This window comes from Abramis brama (genome assembly GCF_963993115.1).
Source record: "Abramis brama genome assembly, chromosome: 13".
Lineage (NCBI taxonomy): Eukaryota > Metazoa > Chordata > Actinopteri > Cypriniformes > Leuciscidae > Abramis > Abramis brama.
The window spans coordinates 13,611,825-13,634,191 of NC_139975.1; the positions used below are offsets into that span (position 1 = coordinate 13,611,825).

At 36.1% G+C, this 22,367-nt stretch overlaps 2 protein-coding genes across 2 annotated transcripts; one reads left to right on the plus strand and one right to left on the minus strand.

Annotated features, from left to right (window-relative positions):
• Positions 1-335: 335 nt before the first annotated feature.
• On the minus strand, positions 336-13,228 carry chrnb5b (cholinergic receptor, nicotinic, beta 5b). Its single transcript, XM_084132241.1, has 6 exons — positions 12,646-13,228; positions 4,036-4,181; positions 3,913-3,957; positions 3,736-3,845; positions 1,845-2,808; positions 336-1,382 (listed from the first exon to the last, which is right to left on the minus strand). The coding sequence occupies exons 1-6, from the start codon at positions 12,695-12,697 to the stop codon at positions 1,236-1,238; spliced, it is 1,464 nt and encodes a 487-aa protein (XP_083988367.1). The 5' UTR covers positions 12,698-13,228; the 3' UTR covers positions 336-1,235.
• Positions 13,229-16,924: 3,696 nt separating this feature from the next.
• tspan6 (tetraspanin 6) lies at positions 16,925-22,271 on the plus strand. The gene is made up of 8 exons (XM_084132321.1): positions 16,925-17,147; positions 18,444-18,632; positions 19,543-19,617; positions 19,705-19,794; positions 20,504-20,665; positions 20,758-20,841; positions 20,928-21,012; positions 21,157-22,271. The coding sequence occupies exons 1-7, from the start codon at positions 17,061-17,063 to the stop codon at positions 20,994-20,996; spliced, it is 756 nt and encodes a 251-aa protein (XP_083988447.1). The 5' UTR covers positions 16,925-17,060; the 3' UTR covers positions 20,997-21,012; positions 21,157-22,271.
• Positions 22,272-22,367: the final 96 nt, after the last annotated feature.

The following is a 22,367-nucleotide window of genomic DNA, read 5'->3' on the forward strand; positions in this document are numbered from 1 at the left end:
TTTGTTCATGTTAGTTCACAGTGCATTAACTAATGTTAACAAATACAACCTTTGATTTGAATAATGCATGTTGAAACTAATATTAACTAAGATTAATAAATGCTGTAGAAGTATTGTTTATTCTTAGTTCATGTTAACTAAGATAGTTAACTAATGTTAACTAATTAACCTTATTGTTAAGTGTTACCGATTAATAAATGCTGTAGAAATACTGTTCGTGGTTAGTTCAAGTTAACAAATGAAACCTTATTGCCCTTATGGCTAAAGATAAATGAATTATATGCATACTACACATCAGCAGTAAAATGTACGTAAATGAAAGCGCAAACATGACACAATTTTGTATGGTTTTAATTTACTTTTCTTAATATATCACATAATCATCATAATAAAATGACATGATAATTATATGTTAAGCACTCATCAGTAATTCCAACGACAGCACGTTCAAAAATCTGTCTGTAAATCTGTCAATCAAAATGCTGTTGCAGGAAGCTGCCTATGTAACTTTTAAACCAATCTAATAGTATAATGGGGGGGGGGGTCTTGAAAATGTGTGTTAAAGAACGGTACATGCATGTGTGTACAGGTGTGAAATCTATGTTCCAGTAAACAGCTTATTATTACTATTATTATTATTATTATAGCCACGTCTCTTTTGAGCTAGGATTGACTTATATTAAAAGACAGTATATACTGTAGCCTTGATGCATCAAAGCATCTTAAACAGGTTTCAGGTCTATAATGAGTTCCTCATCCTGCACATGAACATTTTGAGAATTTCTGAAAATTAGAATACGTTTCAGAAAAACAGTTTTGACAAATCAAGTCAAGAGGAGTGTTGGTTTGGAGCCATTTGGGGATTTGGGGAGTTATTTTCTATGAGAGGTTAGAGAATGGTGAGGCCTCCAGGGCTAAATGTTGTGGATGAATGACAGCTCTGAAGGGTTTTTGAGTTCGGGTCAGTGTTAGAGGCAGATAAATATTCAGTGTGTGTCCAGTATTGTGCTCTGACTCAACGCCATCTAAGAACTTTGTGTCATTGTGCATTGAATGGTACACAGAGCAACGCTTCATGAAATGTGTCAGGTTTGAAGTCCATTGTTCGGTTTGCTACAGTATTCACTAAAATAAGCAGGATGTCATGTCAAGTTCATGATAAGTCTGGGTTGTGGGGTGTGCACTGAAAATAAACATATGTGGGTTGGGTTGAAGCTGGTCTGACTTTAAGTGATCTACAAATCATCAGTGCTGGGTGTGTTATAGCTCTTGAAGAGTGGTTGCGTAAAGAGGCCGAGGGTTCCTGTAACACACACTAAAATAAAGATCCAGAGAAACAGACGGTCAATCACCATAGCCACGTATTTCCAGTCCTCGACAATCTGTGACAAAGACAGAATATGCACTGATTAATTTGAATTAATTTGTGAAATAAATGTATCTGAAGAACTCAAAAGAAATGATCTGTATTGTTTAGTAGTGCCCATGTTATAGTGTTGATTATTATTTAGCATATATATGAGGTATTCACCAAAACCAGGAATTTCATTTTGCGTGGGTGGTTGTTGTAAAATTGTAGGTAATTTTGTAAGCATACAAAAATATATAAAATGGCCCACATACATACATTCACAGATAGATAGATAGATAGATAGATAGATAGATAGATAGATAGATAGATAGATTTAAAAAATTAAAAATAAATAAATAAATAAATATATGTATATATATAATTATTATTATTAATATTATTAGTTTAAATCACTGAGAACAGTCCTCGATATAATTTGGTCCATTGATCTTTTTTTTCAGTATATTTGAGTGAAAGCCAATCCAGCACTCACCCCTTCATCATCATCCTCACTCTTCATCTTGTCAGCAATGTATCGGACTCCCTTCACAGCCTCCTCGATGTCCACAGGGCACTTTACTGCCATTCGCTTACGAAACTCTGTGTTTTCCTGCAACTCTCCAGGTCTCCAACCAATGTGTTTGGCAGAATCTTCATTGACAAAGAAGGTAGAATCAGTCTCCTCAGTCTCACTTTTTGCCGGGAGATCAGATGAAGAGCTCTGCTCGTGCTTCATGCGGAATTTCTCTCGTCTGTTGGACTCTCCTGGTCGTCGCATGAAGAGAAAATCAGGCAAACGGCTCAGGAAGTAGTATTTGACCCACTTGGGCATATTGTGTGTGCTTGGGGACCGATGGTGCACGTTTAGCACACACACACTTGTAACAATTGAAAAAGTCACCAACACCATTGCAAACATCAAGTACTTTCCAATGAGGGGCACAGCGAGTGAGGTTGGAGGTACGATTTTGGAAATCAGTAAGAGGAACACAGTTAAGGCCAAAAGAACAGAAATACACAAAGTCATCTTCTCCCCACAGTCTGACGGTAGGTAAAAAACTAAGATGGCCAGTGAAGTGATAAGAACACAGGGGATGATTAGGTTAATGGTGTAGAACAGAGGTTTGCGTCTGATGATAAAATCGTAAGTTATATCCAAATACGTGATGTCATTAGGGTCTTCGTTTTTGCGACCAGGCAAGGAGACAATATCCCACTCACCGCTTGGCTTGAAGTCATCTCGGCTGGCAAAGTCTGACAGCAAGATGAGGTCGATTTCTGTGTGGTCATAAGTCCATGAGCGGAACTTGAGTGTGCAGTTTTGCTGGTCAAAGGGAAAGTCCCGGACCTCAATTTTACAGGCACTCTTATAAATGGCTGGTGGTAGCCAGGCAACCTCACCGTTATTTGACACGACTGCATTGGAGTAGAAAGACACTTCATATGTCCCATCAGCACTAAAAATGACAAACACATTGTTTTAAATTTGTTGTTTTAAATAAATAAAAAAAGCTAAGTATCCAATTTTGTGAATGATAAAGTGCATAATAAAGGTGAAACTCAAAGCTGATTCTATTATCCCGAGTGTTTATTTTTGCATATTTATTATTATCATGTTCCTGAGATTAACGCAATAACTGTCCTTGGACAAAGTTAAACCCTGCCCAAATCCTGTGTCGATGCAGCATTGTAAAAAGATCACAAAATAAGTCACCTGCTGCCACCTGTATTTTTAATAAGGATTCAACCTTTGCATAAATAAAACCTCTTCTAAATTATTTAAAGAGATAGCATCAGCAGCACACAACAGATGTTTTGAAAATGACTACTTTTTTTTTGCCCATACAAATGAAAGTCAATGAGGTCCACTGACTTTATGGCTTTTCATAATTTAAATAGTTAACCCTGGGTCTATAAAGGTAAGAATGAAACTGTCTCTTTTTCAGTCCAATTGTCATGTTTTCTGTCGCCATTTTTCCCCTCAAACACAGAAACTACTGTTTATACAACATGCTCTGTTTCCCTGACTGTCCACAGCACATGAATAACACCACAAAAGCAGTGCTTACACTGCTCTGGAGAAGGGTTTCATAACCCAGGGTAAAAAGCGATGCTAACCCCGCTTCTAAATTACAATTGTGAAACGTTCCTTTACCCGGGCTTAAAGGCAGTCTATAGAACAAGAATAACTCGGGATTAAGAGCAGTGTGAAAAATTTTCAACAGTTTGTTTTCCGCAGAAGAAAGTCATTCAGGTTTAGAATGACATGAGTGTAAAGTAAATGATGACAGAATTTTCATTTTTGGGTGAACTGTCCCTTTAAGTGTTAACAAGTTAAAATAAAATCAGAACAAAATTCCATGGTGTACTAGAAAGTTTCTCACTTGTTGTACAGGACAATGTCAGGCAGCCATATATGCTGGGAAGGAAGGCGGACTTTCCTGATCCCTTCATACTCCTCTGGATCCCACATCAACCGGTAATCATTCCATACCTGCAAAAGACACACGCCTTAGAAAGAAAAAATACTACCCAAACACAAAAAGTTCCACTGCTCATACCTGAGTAAGCCAACAGTTGGTGGTCATGATCTGCTCTCTTTCATTCTGAAATACAAACATTAACATATAGCATTGATATAATCAAATAAGCAATGTGAGGCAGCTTTTCACGTTTCAACCCACCACACTGATGAGCTGGGCAAGGGACACTTGGATTGCAATGGTGACCTGCTGGCTCTTGTTGATCGCCGGCCGGATCAGCTTGTTGTATCGGTCAGGGGAGAGTAAATAGTTTATCAACCGCTCCTCCACCTCTGCACAGCATACAGCTGAAAAACACAGACATAAACTGTTTTTTTTTAATGTTTTTCGAAAAGAGGTTTTGAATTTGAAATGGAAGTAACTGTTTATTCGGGATTTATCTAAATAACCTACACATACGTATGTAATAAGCACAGAATTTCAAACACCATCAATATATTTGACTCTACCGGTAAAAGATTAAGATTTTATAACTATATTTTTAATCAAATAAATGCAGCCTTGGTGAGCATAACACCATGCCTACACCGGACACAAGCGCCGTGAATCGACAAAAGACAACAGAACACATTATAATGAGCGATGCTGTCTACACTGGATGCGGCGCGACTCAACAGACTCAATCTCCTACAGTAAACTGATGCCCCGTTCTATTTCTGTCATACTTCAAGCGCTCGTGCTCCTTCTGGCATGAAGAACAAATGAATTTGCGACAGTAGCTACATCACATCCTGTGCAGACAGCCTCAAGCTGTTGCGACAACTGTTGTGTCCAGTGTAGACACGGTGTAAGAGACTTCTTTTAAAAACATTTAAAAATTTCAGCAACCCTAAACTTTGAATGGTAGTGCAACTTAAAAAATAAAATAAAATCGAAATAAATAAAACTCAATTACTGTTATGTGTCTTCTAACAGCCTTTACATTTTTTTAAATAATATGAAAAATAGTTTCATGGCCATTAAAAACTTATGACTAATGGATTTTCAAAATTTTCCCATTATTAGCAAATGTACCAAAAGGGTAGTTTTATACACTATGTTACACTTTATTTTAAGGTGTTATTGTTAAAGTGTAATTATACATTTAAGAACAGAGTAATATTAATTAACAACATGTATTTACTATAGGGTTAGATTAGGTTTGGATTAGGCCAATGCATGCAATTATGCATAATTTACAAGTAACTTGTAACAAAGAAAAAAAAAAAAAAAATTGTTACCGGATACTACATGCACATCAAAATAGGGAGGCCAAAAAGTAAGTTTCAGAACGAAGCAAAAGAGAAAGCCCAAAACTCTACTGGTGTTTCTGTACCACTGTCTCTAAGGGACAGCAAGTCAGGACAAATGACATCACTCTGCGGACAAGCAGTGCGCTGTGGGGACAACGAGAACAGAGACTACAAGATTAAAGTTGACAGAAGAAGCACTGGGGCAGCAGTCAGCATTCAACACACAATCACCCACCCAGTGCTCAGCGAGACATACTCCATCTGACTAACAGCTCAACAAGTACAGCTGAAACATGCGAGAAATTAAATGAACACCATGATAAGCAATTTTAGGAGCCATGTGCAAACGAAGCAGAACCTCTGAAACTCTCCAAGAATATCTCAAAGATGAGAGTAAACATTATCTTAGTCATCCATCTTTTTAGAACACTTTTTTTAAGTTATTGAAATAGCAAAGTTCCCAGACTGCGTATGTTCAGATAAATTAACTATTTTTAAATACTAAAGACACAGTACTTTTTTTTCAATGCTTTATGGCCTGTCTTAATAATGTATTTAGCGTCTGTATTTCTTCTCAGCAAATAGTGACATGAAATGATCATATAATTAATGAATCAATTGACAGCTCTATTAGAAACATATCTCCAAAAACAAGGCAATAACAATCTGTTGTATGAATCTCTCTAAGCGCATGTTGATGCTACCTGTGATAAATGTCTCTTTAAAATGTCAAATTACATTACCCCCTCAAAAGAACTGACACATCCATTATGAATCCAGACAGTTACATAATGAGCCCCATTCATTTGTAAATAAGATGCACAGAAGCAACGATCCTCGTGATTCAGGGACAGCTTGCAGAGGGTCATAGAAGCCCTATGCCACATCTCCCATTAAGACCCTATGGGGACGATCATTCTTTAATGCCAAACATGAGTCAGCAGTTCAGCCCATCACTGCTCCATCAGCACACATTCTCTTTATCACAAGCTCTCATATTACAGCATATGAAAGCAGTGTCGGACAGTAATTATCCTAATGAGAGGTTAGTGAGCAAAATGGCATGACCATAAATGAACACTACAAACAAAGCAGTAACCATGTTAGTTTTTGTTTTCAGTTGCATCATGTTACGTATTGTGGGAAACATACAGGAACAGATTCTAGTCAATAGTAAATATCAGATTACTATAAGATGTTTAAATATAAAAAAAAAAGTTTTGAAGTAATTAACATCAAGTAAAAGACTTTCATTGTGAATCTGAATGTAAACCAATACATTCTGTTAATTGTTTTGTGTTTGTTTACTTATCTTGCATATTCAAAAGTGCATCAAAATATAACTAACTGTTATGTCACGGTTATATAATATAACCTACTAAGCCTTAGTAGTGTAGTCAAAAATATTGATATTTAGTAGAGATGCACCGATGTGTCTGCCAACAATCGCTATCGGCCGATAAAAGCAATTATTTTCACTAGTATCGGTCGATTGTTTAAAAACGGCTTATGATCAGATTCAGGGCCGATTATATCCTGTCAATCAAAAGGGTGCAGTAAAACATTTCGGACTGCAGCTTCTCATGGGAGAAGAAAATCTCCCATGTTGAGTTAGTTAGGGCAAGTTAATGTGACAATGACGCATTAACAGCTAAAAACAACTACATAAAAGCAGACTCTATTTGACCCTATGAATCACCCGTAGTTCAAGCCAAGGTTGCCAGATCTGTAGTTTTTCCCTGTAGACCTTATTCACAGCAGCACCATCTTTGATTTTTAATGGGAATGAAAGCGAGGCTGTGAGGGACAGACATGCTTCTCTTCAATGGGCTGTACTGTTGTATGGGCTGTATTGTTCTGCTCATAAAACACTGGAAAAATATATTTCCAAGAATTTTTTTTTACAAAAAACTCCCGACAATATAAGATGTGGAAAATTGTAGTAATCTATGAGCTTTATACAGCTTTTTACAGTGGATACCATTGGAAACAAGGCAAGACTATCCCTCACGGCCTCACTTTTATACCTGTCATGGCGCTGGTCTGAATAAGGTCTATACCTAAATATAGTCTATACATTTTTTTTTTTTTTTTTTTAAACCTTGAGAGGAGCTTATTTACTGTTAATTATATATGTGATCCTGGACCACAAAACCAGTCACATGGGTAATTTTTTTAAAACTGAGATTTATACATTATCTGAAAGCTGAATAAATAAGATTTCCATTGATGTGTGGTTTAAGGATAGGATGATATTTGGCCGAGATACAACTATTTGAAAATCTGGAATCCGAGGGTGCAAAAAAATCGAAACATTGAGAAAATCTTCTTTAAAGTTGTCCATTTATGTTGGTGATTGTGCTGAATTCACTCACAAAAATAAATGTTTTATACATTTACAGTAAGAAATTTACAAAATATCTTCATGGAACATGATCTTTATTTAATATCCTAATGATTTTTGGCATAAAAGAAATATTGATAATTTTCACCCATACAATTTTATTGTTGGCTTTTGCCACTAAATATACCCGTGCGACATGTGACTGGTTTTGAGGTAAAGGGTCACATATGTATGTTTGAATAAATTTGCCATGAAGGCAAGTGCTTATGAAAACTACCTTATATGTGTAACTAAGTTGTAGCCTATACAAACATTTCAGCCTTTATTTAAGTGTAAATATTATATCTGTAAATAAATAGCAGTTGAATATAATAGCTCTGTTGTTAATTCAGCATTATTTTGGAGAGATTTTTTATCCATTAGAAAAACAAACTATCGGTATCGGTATCGGCCGATATCATTCTGAATAATCAGCTATCGGTATCGGTTGAGAAAATGAATATCGATGCATCTCTAATATTTAGATATGTATCGATACTGAAATATCTGAAACGGTTCCAATACTCCTTTTCTGCAGTATCGATACACAGATACCAGCTGTGCATTCTCACTCTTCTCTCCAACAATTGACACAAAACCCCCGCCTCTCACTCACTCATCTCATTCGCTCCAGTTGAATTGTGCTTGTATTGCACATAACTTTAGTCATTCTCACAGGTTTCACGCTTACACCAAAAGCTCATTCACCACTGATCTATATATAAGTGGAGATATCATAAAGCCACCTTTCAAACAGCTCACGGCTACCAAATTGACTACTTTTACGGTCAAATGATTTAAACATTCAAATACATAAAAAAATGTGTCAAAATGCCGTCTTGCCGAGTAGAGTATTCATGTAAATACAGTCAGTTTTGGAATGGAAATAGTTGAGAGGAAATGCATGTTGTGTAACAGTATATTGGATCTGTGCATAAGCTATTAAAGTGACAGCAGCCTAATAAACCTGCGGACATCTGCCATGTTAATCAAAGAATAAAAGAAAATCACTTGCTGCTCTTGACTGAATAACTTTTGTAACTTTAATTGTAAGCATTAATCTGTATTTAATTTTTACAGTGGTTTTATTTTATATTTGATTACTTTAATTAGTATTTCTTTGACCCACCTTAAAAACTCTAGACTTAAAAAGACTATTTTATTTGTCTCTTTATTCTGTTGTACATATCTGTGCTATCGTTTGCAATTTGTTTATTTATTCTTATTTTATTACTGACTGTTTACTTGTCTTTTTTTTTTTTAAATGTAGTTCAACGATTCAAATAAAGCCTCCCATTGCTGTGTGTAAGTTATTACAAAAAATGACCCAAATTATCAAAAAATGATGAGATAACAAATGATCAGTAAGGCAGTATATATCCATGGTATCGAAAATGGTATTGAATATCAATATTTTTCATATATATCAACCAGTATTGTGACAACACTAAGTAATTTAACAGTTAGAGATTACACCATCCTCAGCATAAACACAATAACTTGACATGACAATTCAGTGTGGATGATGCTGTCTACAGTGGTGACTAATATCTATGGAAAACCCTATGAAAAAAGTGTTTCTACAACACTTGACTTGCTCAGACAAGCCCCATGTACTGCTTCAGGGCTCTTCACAAAAATACACACACTCCTAAACAACCGAGGCAGGACAGGCCAGGGCCTTGGAAAGAAACACAAACTTGCACCATCTCAAGATTATACAAAACACACACACACACTCACAGTTGCCTGCACTGAGCTTTTCCACCCCGATGCACTTCAGCTCCGTGAATAATTCAGCTGCACTAAAATAAAACCTGCCTCATCACACAGACAGCAACAACAGATACACACACCAACACAGACAAACACACACAGACCTAGTCTAACTCTCACAATACTTTACTGGGGATAGCATAGCATTCACATAATGCAAATAAACACTTCCCAATCTGAGTTAATACAGTTCAATACAGTGCTCTACGGTTTGACAGGGCGGTGCTTAACCAGTGTGTATCAGCAAATGTGTTATTGTTTGAATGGCATAAATATCCACCAACTAAATTATTAAAAGCTTCTCCATCTGCGGCCAAGCTTTACTGCATCAAACAACTTACACAAACATTTATACACATATTCAGTAGCTGTGGCCCTACAGTTGCCCTAATGCCACAGTTTATGGTAGTGGCTTGGGCAGTGTGTGAGTGTCAATTCCACTTCATGCTACCCTTTAACTCTAAAAGAGGGCGTTTTGAGCTTTCTCTCACTCTCGATCAGACGCTTTCTTTCTGCTGAAGGCTTTTCCCCACATTTCAGTTTACATTAAGAATCTGAGACTGTGTGGGGCTTTAAGTATATGTCACACATTTTCTGCAATAACAGAATATATTTTCTCAGTTCCAACAGAGATTATAACTATAATTATAACCAAATTGTAGAAAACCTGGTTCAGATAACCTGACTTCCATTTATTGGGCAAAGCATGTCGTTTCAAGCCTTTCTAAGGTTTTAATAGACTAACTGACAGGTCATTGTTGCATTAAAAGCAACTTTAGATTACTATTAAAAGGAATTTTTGCCCAATATCGCCTGATACATGACAGCTGCTCAACAGTCTGAGGTCAACGTTGTCTGATTCTTCTTTTCATGATGGGCCATGGAATTTCAATAAGAGACAGATCTGGACTGCAGGAAGGCAGTCAAGTACATCCACTCTACAAAAGAGTGTCTACACAACCACTCTGTGGTAGCACATGCTGAATGAGGCCCGGCATTGTCTTGCTTCCCAGGAAAGATGTCATCTTGATGCCATGAAATGTCTGTAAAATCTTTCACACACATGCAAGTCACACATGGCGTTTGCACTAATGCATCCCCATTCCGTTACAGAGGTTTGCTTTTGTACCTGTCGCTGATGAAAGTCTGGATGGTCACTTTCGTCTTTGAGACTGAGAACTCAATGTGTGTTTTTCCCAAAAACCAGCTGAAACGTGAACTCATCTGACCACAGCACACATTTCCACTGTGTTTTGGATCATCTGAGATGAGCTCTGGCACAGAGAACTTGCCAGCATCTCATCATCAAAAACTGATGTATAGATTTCTCCTTGCGTAACAGATTCAAGAGGCATTTCTTGATGCAGCGTCAGACTGTGTTCAGTGACAACAGTTATTCAAAGTCCTCCTGAGCACATGTGGCTGTATTTATCAGAGCAGCATGACGGTTTGCAATGTCAACTGAGACAGATTCAACAGAGGTCTCCTGCATTTCACAGACTGAGATTGTAGGGTAGATGGTAAAATACCTAAATTCTTTGCAATCTTCCATTGAGAAATATGATTTTTGAATTGACAATTCTCTCATGATATTTGGCACAAAGTGATGAGCCATGACCCATCTTTGCTTGCAAAGAGAATTGCTTTGAGAGACAATTCACCTGTTGTGGACGATTTCAAAAGTGTTGGATATTCTATAAGCTTTTTTACTTTTATTTTCCCTCTGTCCCATCTTTTTTGGAGTGTGTAGCAGCCATAATTTTTTTTTTTTTTTATTATATATATATAGAGAGATTTTTTAGTTTTTACAAAATACAATAAAGCTGTTCAGTGAAAACATTGGAAATCTTTTATTTGTACTTTAAAGTTGAAAGAGAATTAACAACTTGATTTTAAACAGATTCTTGATTTTATTTTACAAAATGTCCCAACTTTTCTGGATTTGGGGTTGTACACGGAATGTTTAAGCAATAAAGCAAGTCATTCAAAGGAGTTTGTTCGTATGTGCATGTGGAAAGAAAGTAGTGCAAGAAATGCATTCAAAACAAGCTGTCCACAGAAACAAGCTATTCTGAAGTTCTGTTCTGTATGTGTGTGTGTACGCGCATTCATGAACGCGTTTAAGAGACCCTCTGCAACTCTGACTCACTGAGCAAAAGATCTAATCAGAGTTATGACAGAGTAAGCATGCCTCAAGAACCAAAACACACACACATATACACATGCTATTACAATGCATGTCCTGAAACTGACTGAAAAAGACACTCTAATACTGAATTGTACATTTGCTCAAGTTTACCCGCACTATTTGTGGATCAAGCAAATGCATGTAACCTTTTGGTGGCAACCAAACTGTAAATAATCTTATAGTTATTTAATGTTCAGTGTGAGTCTGATCGATGATTTTAAATGATTAAAAGTCAAGACTTTATCATTCGTACTCAATGAAACATGATGCACTCACAAAAGACTGCTGTGTGGGCACTGACGTGATACTTCACAGCTGGAAACGGATCTGTGAGTGAACTGAGCTATGGGGCACAGAGATCGTGTGGACTGGCCCAATTTAACCCCTAATCCCAATTTAAAGCATCTGATAAATGCTAACTTGCTGATTTAATTTGCAAAGAGTTGTCAACTATAAATGAAAGTGCAGACTGTATTGATATGTCATGTGAATCTTTTACATGTCTGAGGTAAATAGTCACATACCCAGAGCCATTTAATTCTTATTTTCCCTTCTGAAAAAAACATGTCTGTCAAAACTTCACAAAAGAAAGCAATACCTGTCCAGCCAACTAGCATGTTTAGTACATATATTAGGTAATGTCTATTATTAATTCAATATAAAAAAATAGATCTATCTCATATTTGTCATACCCATAATACATACAAATTTAATTTCACCATTTGTTACAAGTGGGAAAACAGTCAACTGACTGATTCACAATATAGCGATGTGCATTAAGTTTTAATTATTCAATTAATTAAAGTTAAAAGAAACAATCTTTTTGTGTTGGTTTTTTTTTTTTTTTTTTGCATTTGCATTTGCATTTGCATTTTCCTCATAGTTGCTTGTTACATATTTAAATATTTTTTTTAAAAGAACGTGCTAAATTATTGTTCTCAAGTGTCTTATGTGCAATTTTTGAACGCCAAATTTTGACCAGAAATATATTTTCAAAAACACGCTTTCACTAACCATATTAAAAAACCTAAATACAAAAAAATAAAATTAAGCACATTTAAGAATTAATCGTAACCATATAAAATGGAGGCTAAGAGCATAAATTTGAATGATAATGCATTTGACCATTGAAAGTAACACACACCAATAGAAAAAAAGAGCTGCTTGCTTACTCGCCACGGTGAGCGCGACAAACCAAAGTCCTGAAGCCATCGGAACTGCCATCTCCTGTACGAGCCTCTCCGTCCACACTTACGTCAACTGACAAACAAAGATCGCGCCTTTAAAGATCCATTTTCCCCGTACACTTCACGACAGTCCCTGCGATTAATACAAACAGATGTGTATACGCGATAATGAGCAATCCAGGCTTGTTACGCACTCAGATTGGCGCTTCTTACGCCTGAAGAGTTGTCCGGTGCCTTTTCAGTGATATTCGCCCACAAACACGTGCGTAATGATAAAAGATCTATGGGATTTTCTTTTCTGCACGCGAACTGACTCACGCGCACTCGGCAGACTGTGCTTCTCTTGCGCGCGCGGGAGACTTAACATCCGCGAATGCAATCAAGTCATGAACTTATGAAATAACAAGGCTTCTAAAACTTAAATACATTTCACAGTCCGTTTGTTTTCTCCATATGTCCAATGTCATCGATTTTAATGTCGTTTTAAATATTATAGCCTAGCATTTTAGAGAGAGAGCAATTGTTGGTGGCCCGGTGTGCTAATATAATGATAATTACAGACTCAACTGCACGTTAAAAGGACTGTAAATTGCCACGGTGTCTTGCATGGGCAATTGGCTAAGTGTGCGTCACGGGGGAGGAGAGTTTACTGGTTGTGTTCTGCACCATGAAGCATAAGACAACGCTTTATTAAATAGCCTACACTAGTTGGTTATTCACTTTGCCACATTATGGGAGACACTGGCATTACATTGACATTACAAAAATAAGTTTCTCTAGCAGTGGCTTTGTATATTGCTAGTTTAAATGTAATAAGTTTGCCCACCAAACTTTCCAATTTCATCATATTTTTTGCTATATCTGCTGAGTAAACAGGAAAACACCATAAACCCACAATGCCATACATTCAGACAAGAGTCAACTAATAAACAAGGTATTTTTATGTGCAGTTTGTCACACAAGTTTAATAAGTTGCAGGTCAAAACATTCGTTCAATGTTATTTTTGCAGTTTCATTCTGTATTTCAGAATTGTTTTCCTTTTTAAATGTTGCTGAATAGCCTATAATAGACTGTTTAATAGCAGGTTGTTATAGTGACAACTTACCCCATGTAGTGTGACGCTATAGTCAACATGTCAAATTAACAGCATCATTTTGGTGGCCAATAACGAAGGAAATAGTCCCAAAAATTGTAGTCAAGACTTTAATATATGTCACTGCAGAAACTGACTTTCAGAATTAAACCTGTAAAATCACTGTGAAAGAGTGATCGCCCAATTCTTGCCAGTCACTTTCTCTCAGGTTCTTTTTCGTCTTTATCCACAGACGAGAGCTTAGAGTGTCAAGTTCAGAATGAGGAGAGCTTATTGCAGTTTACTGCAGTTTCTCATAAAATAGCTGCTCACTTCAAAGGATAAATGTATAGCTAGAAAAGCATTGTTTCCTTAATTAACTTTCGATAAACTTAATTAACCACGAAAACCCCAATCACGCAAGCAAATTAATCTCTCACACATAAAATCTCACGGGGAAAGACATAACACAAAACGGCGCAAAGCAGTGGACCCTTGAAGCGAGGTGTAAAGCAGAGACCTGACGTTATAGACAAAAATAGGACTCCCTGTCTTTCCACAAACCATGTGCAGTGTGAGAGAAATCAAGAAAGCATGAGAAGAATGAGGGAAAGGACAAGAGAGATTTGTTTGTGTGGAGCCAAAAGGAGGCTTTAAGGTCAGTGTTTCTACAAAGTGGCTATGGATCTTTAAACTCCCTAAGCCGTGCATGCATACACAAACACATACTCGAGGCTCTCTCACTCAGCCATGCCCAAATGTTACAGCTATTAGAGTGTTGGGTAAATGGCTGCTAACTTAATTTAGTGAAAGTGAAAGAGGATCTCAAATAACGTTACATGATACAAACAGAAATAATTAAATACACAAACAATGCACAGCCTTTCTTTTGTTTAAGGACATATATCGGAGATATCTTTTCGACAGTAACAATGTACATTAACTGCCGTAACATTTTGAAACAGGTTGCGATAGTCATTTCCATCCATATTGTTGACGTGTATCAGAGTAAAACAGCTTCTCGAACAAGAACAAAAAATGTAGGGCTGGACTTGATTTTGTCCTATGGGAAATGGTTGGATCGTTGTGGTTTACTATTGCTGTGATATAATGTGAGTGACAGGTTGTATGTGTCTGCAATACACATAAATATACCTACACAGACATTCACTGCTATATTGGCCTTTACTGACTGTCTGCAGCACTGTGTGGTTAGCCATCCCTCTCATGCTCCAATTCCCCCAGTGGAAGGTGTTTGGGGCCTGAAGCAGACTGCAGTATAAAGATTTAAACGCTAACTGACATTAGCTCACCATTCGGATGCCTTATATGTTTACACATCAAAAGCACTCATCCATGGACTTTCAACATGTTCCAACCATAGACTGTAAAAAATAGGTTCCAACACAGCATTTACCTACCACATATCCAGGATAAACCACTTTACTCTTCAGCATCTGTTGGCTGATGGTTACTCACTTCGGTCATCTGATCTCCAGCAGGTGAAATTTGCTCCATTCATTCTCTGCTTGGGCTGAAATACTAGCCAAATGCATCAGTCTGAGAAAAGAAAAGAAAATCTATTTAAAATAGTATCTACAAAATATTTTAAAAAGTGCACATAAACCTTTCAAACCATGTACACAGTGTAAAAAAACTATTATTGGTTTAACTTAAGTTAATACAACGAAGGAGATTAGTTTAATCAACAGAAACTCAAAATATATTATCTGAACCAACTAAGTTGATTTGACAAAAGAAGAAAAAAAGGTGTGATAAATCATGAAAATATTGTTTTACAGTGTTCTTACATATACTTGTTTGAAAATCGAACTGAACAATGTAGGCTAATGATTATTGCAGTTTAAAAGTTCATTCCTCACTTTTATTCTTGGAGGCTTACAAACCCTTGCCAATAACCAGGGCAATCATTTACCAGCCGTAGATCACTATTCAATCAAAATAATCATATAAACTATCATTGTAAGAAATCCCATGCTAGCCTCTAAACCTTTTGTAACATAGGTCTACTCTGTTTTAGTTGGGAGCTAAAAACATACCACGTGTAAGATCTGCTAATAATAACCAAACCATGACATGCGAATAATGTGCCTGATTTGGAAGACTGCTACAGGGAATTATGAAAGACACGGGGAAAGGCGAAATCTACCTAAAGCGTGATAAAACAACATAATGAAGAAGACGAATTGCTGCCCAGTCATAAGCGATTCATGTAATTTGCACGCGGTCACGGTGTGTTTGTTTACTTGCACATTGCGTGGCACATTCACGTCTTTGTCTTATAGCGCCATCTTGTGGTGAAAAGTTGTTACACTGTCCCTGACCAAAACTCCCTTCCAACGAAAAAAAAAATATATATATATTTCATTCACCAGACAGTGAGGATAAACAAGGATTTAGATCTTGTTCTTAACATCCTGCTGTCACTTGGGAAGTTTTTATAGATACGTGCAGATGCTTTAAATTTAAACCCAACTTTAACCAGAGGGAGAGTTAACTAGTAAAATCATTGAAACTTGTTAAAGACAAGAAAGCCCTTAAGTTGATTTAACTTTTGGATAAGTATAAGCTCATTTAAAAATGGGCCACCATTTCTTTATTTGTTTGTTCGTTTGTTTGTCCTTCGACATAGTTTAACCGAATAGAGGGAGATGATGTATTTATATTTTAGATGAAAAAAATATATAATGATTCCAATCAAATATTTAACATTAAAAACTATCCAAGTAACAAAAAAAATACTACCTGCATTGATAAAACTCTTTTTGCTATGCTGTTATGCATATACTTTGTTTTATTGCTGGTTCCAAAATTACTTCAGATTTTTTTTTTTTTGTTTGTTTGTTTGTTTGTTTGTTTAGCCTACTGCATGAACCCTTTAGAGAAGTTTTGGACTTTTGAATAATTGCTGTAACCAATGATTTTTGTTGAAAAATGTGCTTGTATTAGGCTTTGAGTTAATACGCATTTCCAATTTGCAAGTGTTTAAGTTTAATCACAATCAATTCAAACGGAGAACAATATTTTTTTCATTTTTTTAAATTTATTTTTTATGTATGTATGTATGTATGTCCATTTTAATGTTATATTTATAGCTTTCCCAGACTAGATCCCAGTCCTTTATCTTGGTATTGGGACTTCCTGTCTGGAAAAGACTCCACAGCACCCTCCCTCACCCTTCAGTTCCTAAACAAAACTTTACCAACAACTCGCAGTCTCTCACTCCAATCCGCAACTTTTCCTCCAGCACTCTCCATCGAAAAAATCCTATCGCCAGCCAGATCCGCTGGGAAAACAAAAGCAGAAATGTCCCCTCCATCCGAACGTTTGCAAACCAAACCCGTGATAACGTGTCTGAAGACATTTCTCATCTCGTACAGTCTGATTTTCTGGGTGAGTTTGTGTTTTCATCAGTTTTGCGTTAGCTTGAGGCGGCTACATCTGCACGGCTAACTCAATCTGAACAATGGGCTCAGCCAACTAACACGTCTTACTCTTAGTTTGATCCTAATTTAGACTTTATCTAGATAAGCCTACGTTTAACTTTTACAAAAACAAGATGCCATTCTAGGTTTTAATTAGTTGTTTATTTACTTCTGATTAGCAAAAGACTTTGCATAAATCCCGTCGACGACCTTTTATTGTTTACCGGCTTGTTGAAGATGTGTCGATTAATTTGACGTTTTTCCTGTATTTTACATTTTATATATCAAAAGTATAAAGTAAAACATAATTGTAGTATACAAGTTATAATTTATTACAGAGGAAGACCTATGAAACTTTTCAGCCTTTTTGTACTTTGGGAACACAGCTGTTTTGATCGATGTTCAAATACATTGATCTAACTTATTCAAATATTCAATAAGAAACTGATAAATAATAGTTCATCAAACGTGTCCCAAATGGGTGCGAAGTCCGATGATGCACTTTTATCTCGACTATTTATTGCTATTCACAGTGATTTCCAGCAGGCAGGGGACAGATGGTCATGTTTATTACCCCTGCTGAGAAAGGAAAGTGGATAAAGATAAGTAATAGTCTTAGACGCAATCAGTTGCTTATGGTCGAAGATTTTATACATTATAAAACTATACTTTATCCACATACATAAAGTATATTCACATTAAGCAACTATGTACTAAAAAATCTCAAGTGCTTGATTGTTTATAATCACAAAATGTAAACTATATTATCACACAGCTCTATATATAAGGTTGGATATAAAAGTATCCAACTTTACCCTCACACAATATATATATACATAACGCAATGTATAGCAAATCTCAACTGCTTGATTGTTTATATTGTCGCAAAATGTATAACTATTTTAGTCAAGCTCTAATCTGCTAAATGTGACATAAAGACGTTAAGATATTATAAACACCATCATCGTGATTTTTTTTTTTTGTTTGTAAAGAAGAAAAGCACTACCCAAGAAAATTTTACTTTACTTGGCTTTTATTTATTTTGACCAGTTTCTAAATAGTTCAAGGCTTATATTTGCTAACAACATTTGTCAGGGATCTTGAGCATTCCCAGATTCCCTGTTTTTATTTAATTCTCTCTAAACTGTCTGAGTTTTGAAGCTGAAATTACAAGGTTGCAAGGTTGTCATCAAGAATCAGGATGCCGTAATCCCTCAGGCAAATCCATAAACACGTTTTGAAGAGTTTTTAACTTCATTTGTAGTTCACAGGAGTGATCCTGTTGGCTGTTGGAGTATGGGGAAAGGTTAATTTGGAGTTCGACCTCCTGCTGAGTTCAGACAAGGGCACTAATGCACCATATGTCCTCATTGGGACCGGAGCCATCATCATTATCTTCGGATTGTTCGGTTGCTTCGCGACCTGCCGTGGAAGTCCATGGATGCTAAAGCTGGTACGTTCTAAACTAAATAAAACAAGTTTCATAAATGTGAAAAAAAAAGTATTTGGAGCACATTTTATGAATAGGGTACACTTTGATGGCTTAAGTGATAATCCTCTTATATGACATAAAATTGACCTATCAAGAAAAATGCACGTATGTCCCCTTAAAATGGTAATTTCAACCTACAAACCTGTTAAAAAAAAACTTTTTTCTTTATTACTGCAGACCATAGACTAAAAAAAGAAAGGAAAAAAAAGATAGGTGACATTTCTCCACTTCCTTCCACTGCCAAAAAATGAAGCCAAAACATTCCATAAATAACCGTTTATACGTTGCACTGATTACATCATTTGGAGCCTGAGTCTGCGCAGTAGTGATCCTGAGGTGGAGCCGCGGTATCAAGGTCCCGCGTTTACTCCCCCTCCCACTGATACAATCACAAGCACAGCTGTAAATCATGTTACACCCGGTTTTTATAACATTGATAACTAAAACGAACACTTGCTACTCAGCGTGATACTACCTAAAATAACAGAAACCTCTTTAGGAAAAAATATTTGAATTGTAATTTTTTTTTTGCTCTCATTCAATTACATGGAGAGGGCTGGGTTTATGACCTATATTGCAGCCAACCACCAGGGGGCGATCAAAATGATTTGGCTTCACTTCTCCGGATGTGTGCAGACCAACATTTTTTTTTTTTTTTGCAGTCTATGGAGCAGACCAACATTTGGTCCCAGACTAGCTAGCCCTACTGAGTGACTATATATATATATTGACATTTTTCTGAAAGATCTGAATATTTTTAGATATTCAGGCTGTATTTTGTCTCCTATTTGTTGAAAGTGCATTGTGTTTTCAATCAACATTATTGTTAATTGTTTTTAAGCATGTTCCCTTTCTCCCTCCTCTCTTGTAGTATGCTATGTTCCTGATTATTGTGTTCTTAGCTGAAATCGTGGCAGGTATATCCGGCTTTATTTTCAGACATGAGGTAATTTTTTTTTTTTTTGCCTTTACATATTCATATGCCATCTGTTGTCTACAGTCAAATAATGTTTGTACTCTTTTTTTTTTTTAGATTAAAGCAGTGCTTAAAGAAGGCTATACACGTGCTGAAAGAAACTACACTGGTAAAGACACTGAAGATCTGGACAGGATCCAGAGAACAGTAAGCATGTATTACTGGAAGCAGTACAAAATTGGGAATTGTGCAATACCACTTTTTCATGTAGATACCGATACTGTAACAATGAGTATCTGCTAATACAGATGCCTATGTGATAACAGTAAAAAAAAAAATATATATATATATATATATATATATTATGGGTTTTAAAAAATTATGAATTAAAAAAACAAAAACTACAATTTCAACTTACTATTTGTGCTACATGCATGAAAAATCCTATGAACAATATATTTGTGATAGTTATTACTACATGAATGTACACACTATAAAAATCATTTCTTTGGAATGTATGGCACAGAAATAAGACAACAGACATGGTAGATAAGATAGAACCAATATATGGGCTACACATGAACAAATGTATGGGCTACACCTGAAAGTCTTCAATGCAGAGTGGCACAAAAGCACTTTTGCGCATTCTGGGCTTTTAAAGCAAACCAAGTGTACCATAATGAAAAAGTGTAGAGCACATTCATGGTGCTTTTATAATATTTACAACCAAAACAGTAACAACCACAATGCACTGTATTGAATTTGGATTGGTCCCATCTGACCAATACCCGATTCAACAAAAAAAAGGTCTGTGTCGGATTGGCACATCTCTATACAAAACATCCGGACTACATAAAACTTCACTGATCTGCTTAAATGTTTTGAGGAGCGTAATTCAATATTTTGTTCTTTGTAGCTGCAATGCTGTGGAGACAAGAACTACACCAGCTGGGAAAGCACTGATTACTTCAAAGATAATGGCATCCCCAAAAGCTGCTGTAACGTGACTGCTGGTGGAAACTGTACAACTGAAGAACTTAAGGATCTTAAAAAAGCTGCATCAGTGGTATATCAACGGGTAAGAACTGTTTCTGAATACACTAAATCAACACAATCATAATCCTTATTTGCAATTCTGGAATAAAATAATTTATTCCTCCTCTTTGTTAGGGCTGCTTCGCTCTGATGACTACAACGATGGAGGCCAATCTTGGTATTATTGCTGGAATTTCTTTTGGAATTGCATTCTTCCAGGTACTCGTCAAGCCCAGTTATTTTTGAAATGTTTCTGGTCTGTAATGCACCTAATTATGTCTTTTATGTGCCATTCAATTCCTCAGCTCATTGGGATATTCTTGGCATGCTGCCTGTCTCGCTATATCACCAACAACCAATATGAGATGGTGTAGCGGTTCTCCTCCACAGGTACATTTTCCTACTCTTCCCTGTAGGGTGTTCTTTTTTAAATGCCACAATTTTCTGTTCTATTACGTGTCATTTTAGTAATTATTATTATTGAACAAAATGCATTATCTAGGGGTTCTTATTCTCACTTCTGTCTGTTTACAGGGTATCACCTGCAGATCACAGAGGGCTGAACACGACACAAAGGGAAACCATTTAGTTTCAGTGTTTTGTATGTGTGCCTTAGCTAAATATTTCATTTTAGAGGATTTCTGACTGCTTTTTAAAGAATATTTCTTGTTGGTAATTACATTGAAGGAAAATAACCTATTCCAAAGGGATAAGATCGTTTTGCCAGAGTGTAAATGTAATAGTGATTAGATATACTGAAGTTTGTAGGAAGTGCATATGTGTTAAACCAGGAACACACAGTCAGTTATGACGTCAACAGTGTATTGTACACCTTGACTTTTGTTTCACTGGAATTAACACATGCTAAAACTTTGCATCTATTAAAAATATTTGTAACTTTTCTTGCATACAACCTTAAAGTTCAACATTTTCCAAAAAGGATGTTTTGAAAATGACCTGATAGTAATTTGGGTCATTAAGGTGTTATCCACTTCACATGTTACATATGGAGTTCTGTTTATCATCACCAGTTCATTTTCAAGAACTAGTTTTAATACATGTATGTCCATTTCTATTTGGATTGCTGCTTTGAAAATTGTTCATTTGCAATTTCTTTGCTGTCTTTATTAATGTAGCAGTGATAGTGTTTATTATAAGGTTGTTGAAAGTCATGGCTGTAATGTGCTGAACAGAAAATGTGTAGTCTCTCTTTAACTTTGTCTGTGAAATGTGAAATCTGTTGTCGCTCTGGCTGATCAGGTAACAATATTTAACATGTACATAAAAGGCTACAACTATCAAATTTATCCATGCCAGGGTTGAAAAGTATTTAAAACATCCTTGCATTTGTAAGGAAAGTAAGGTGATGTATAATCCAGATTACGTTTGAAACTATTATTCTTTTCTCTTATGTCAGCATATTCATGCTCATTCATTTTTGTCATAAGTCGGATAAACCACCCTCTGTGCTTTGTCAGCATATGGATTTATTTTTGAGCATGTGCACGTCCAAGACTATAGATATTTATATCTTTGTAAAACAACATTTTCAACAGCCTTTTCGTGTGTTTGTTTTTTATTTTTCATTTTTGCAAACTGTAAAATGCATAGGGATAATAAACTGTTTTTACATATGCGCATAAGCTTCAGACGGAGCCACCAGATGGCGCTATCGGTTTATTTATTCACCTGTTCTCTGTACACATGGTTCAGAACAGAGGAAGATTTTAATATAAATAAATGTT

Bases quoted from the DNA above. Each gene is read 5' to 3' on its own strand.
- chrnb5b (XM_084132241.1), bottom strand. From the start codon at position 12,697: ATGGCAGTTCCGATGGCTTCAGGACTTTGGTTTGTCGCGCTCACCGTG. The intron at 3,958-4,035 runs GTGGGTTGAAAC...TTTGTATTTCAG, and splicing joins TTGCCCAGCTCATCAGTGTG to AATGAAAGAGAGCAGATCAT. The intron at 1,383-1,844 runs GTGAGTGCTGGA...TCTTTGTCACAG, and splicing joins GTGAGGATGATGATGAAGGG to ATTGTCGAGGACTGGAAATA.
- tspan6 (XM_084132321.1), top strand. From the start codon at position 17,061: ATGTCCCCTCCATCCGAACGTTTGCAAACCAAACCCGTGATAACGTGT. The intron at 17,148-18,443 runs GTGAGTTTGTGT...CTTCATTTGTAG, and splicing joins CGTACAGTCTGATTTTCTGG to TTCACAGGAGTGATCCTGTT. The intron at 19,618-19,704 runs GTAATTTTTTTT...TTTTTTTTTTAG, and splicing joins GCTTTATTTTCAGACATGAG to ATTAAAGCAGTGCTTAAAGA.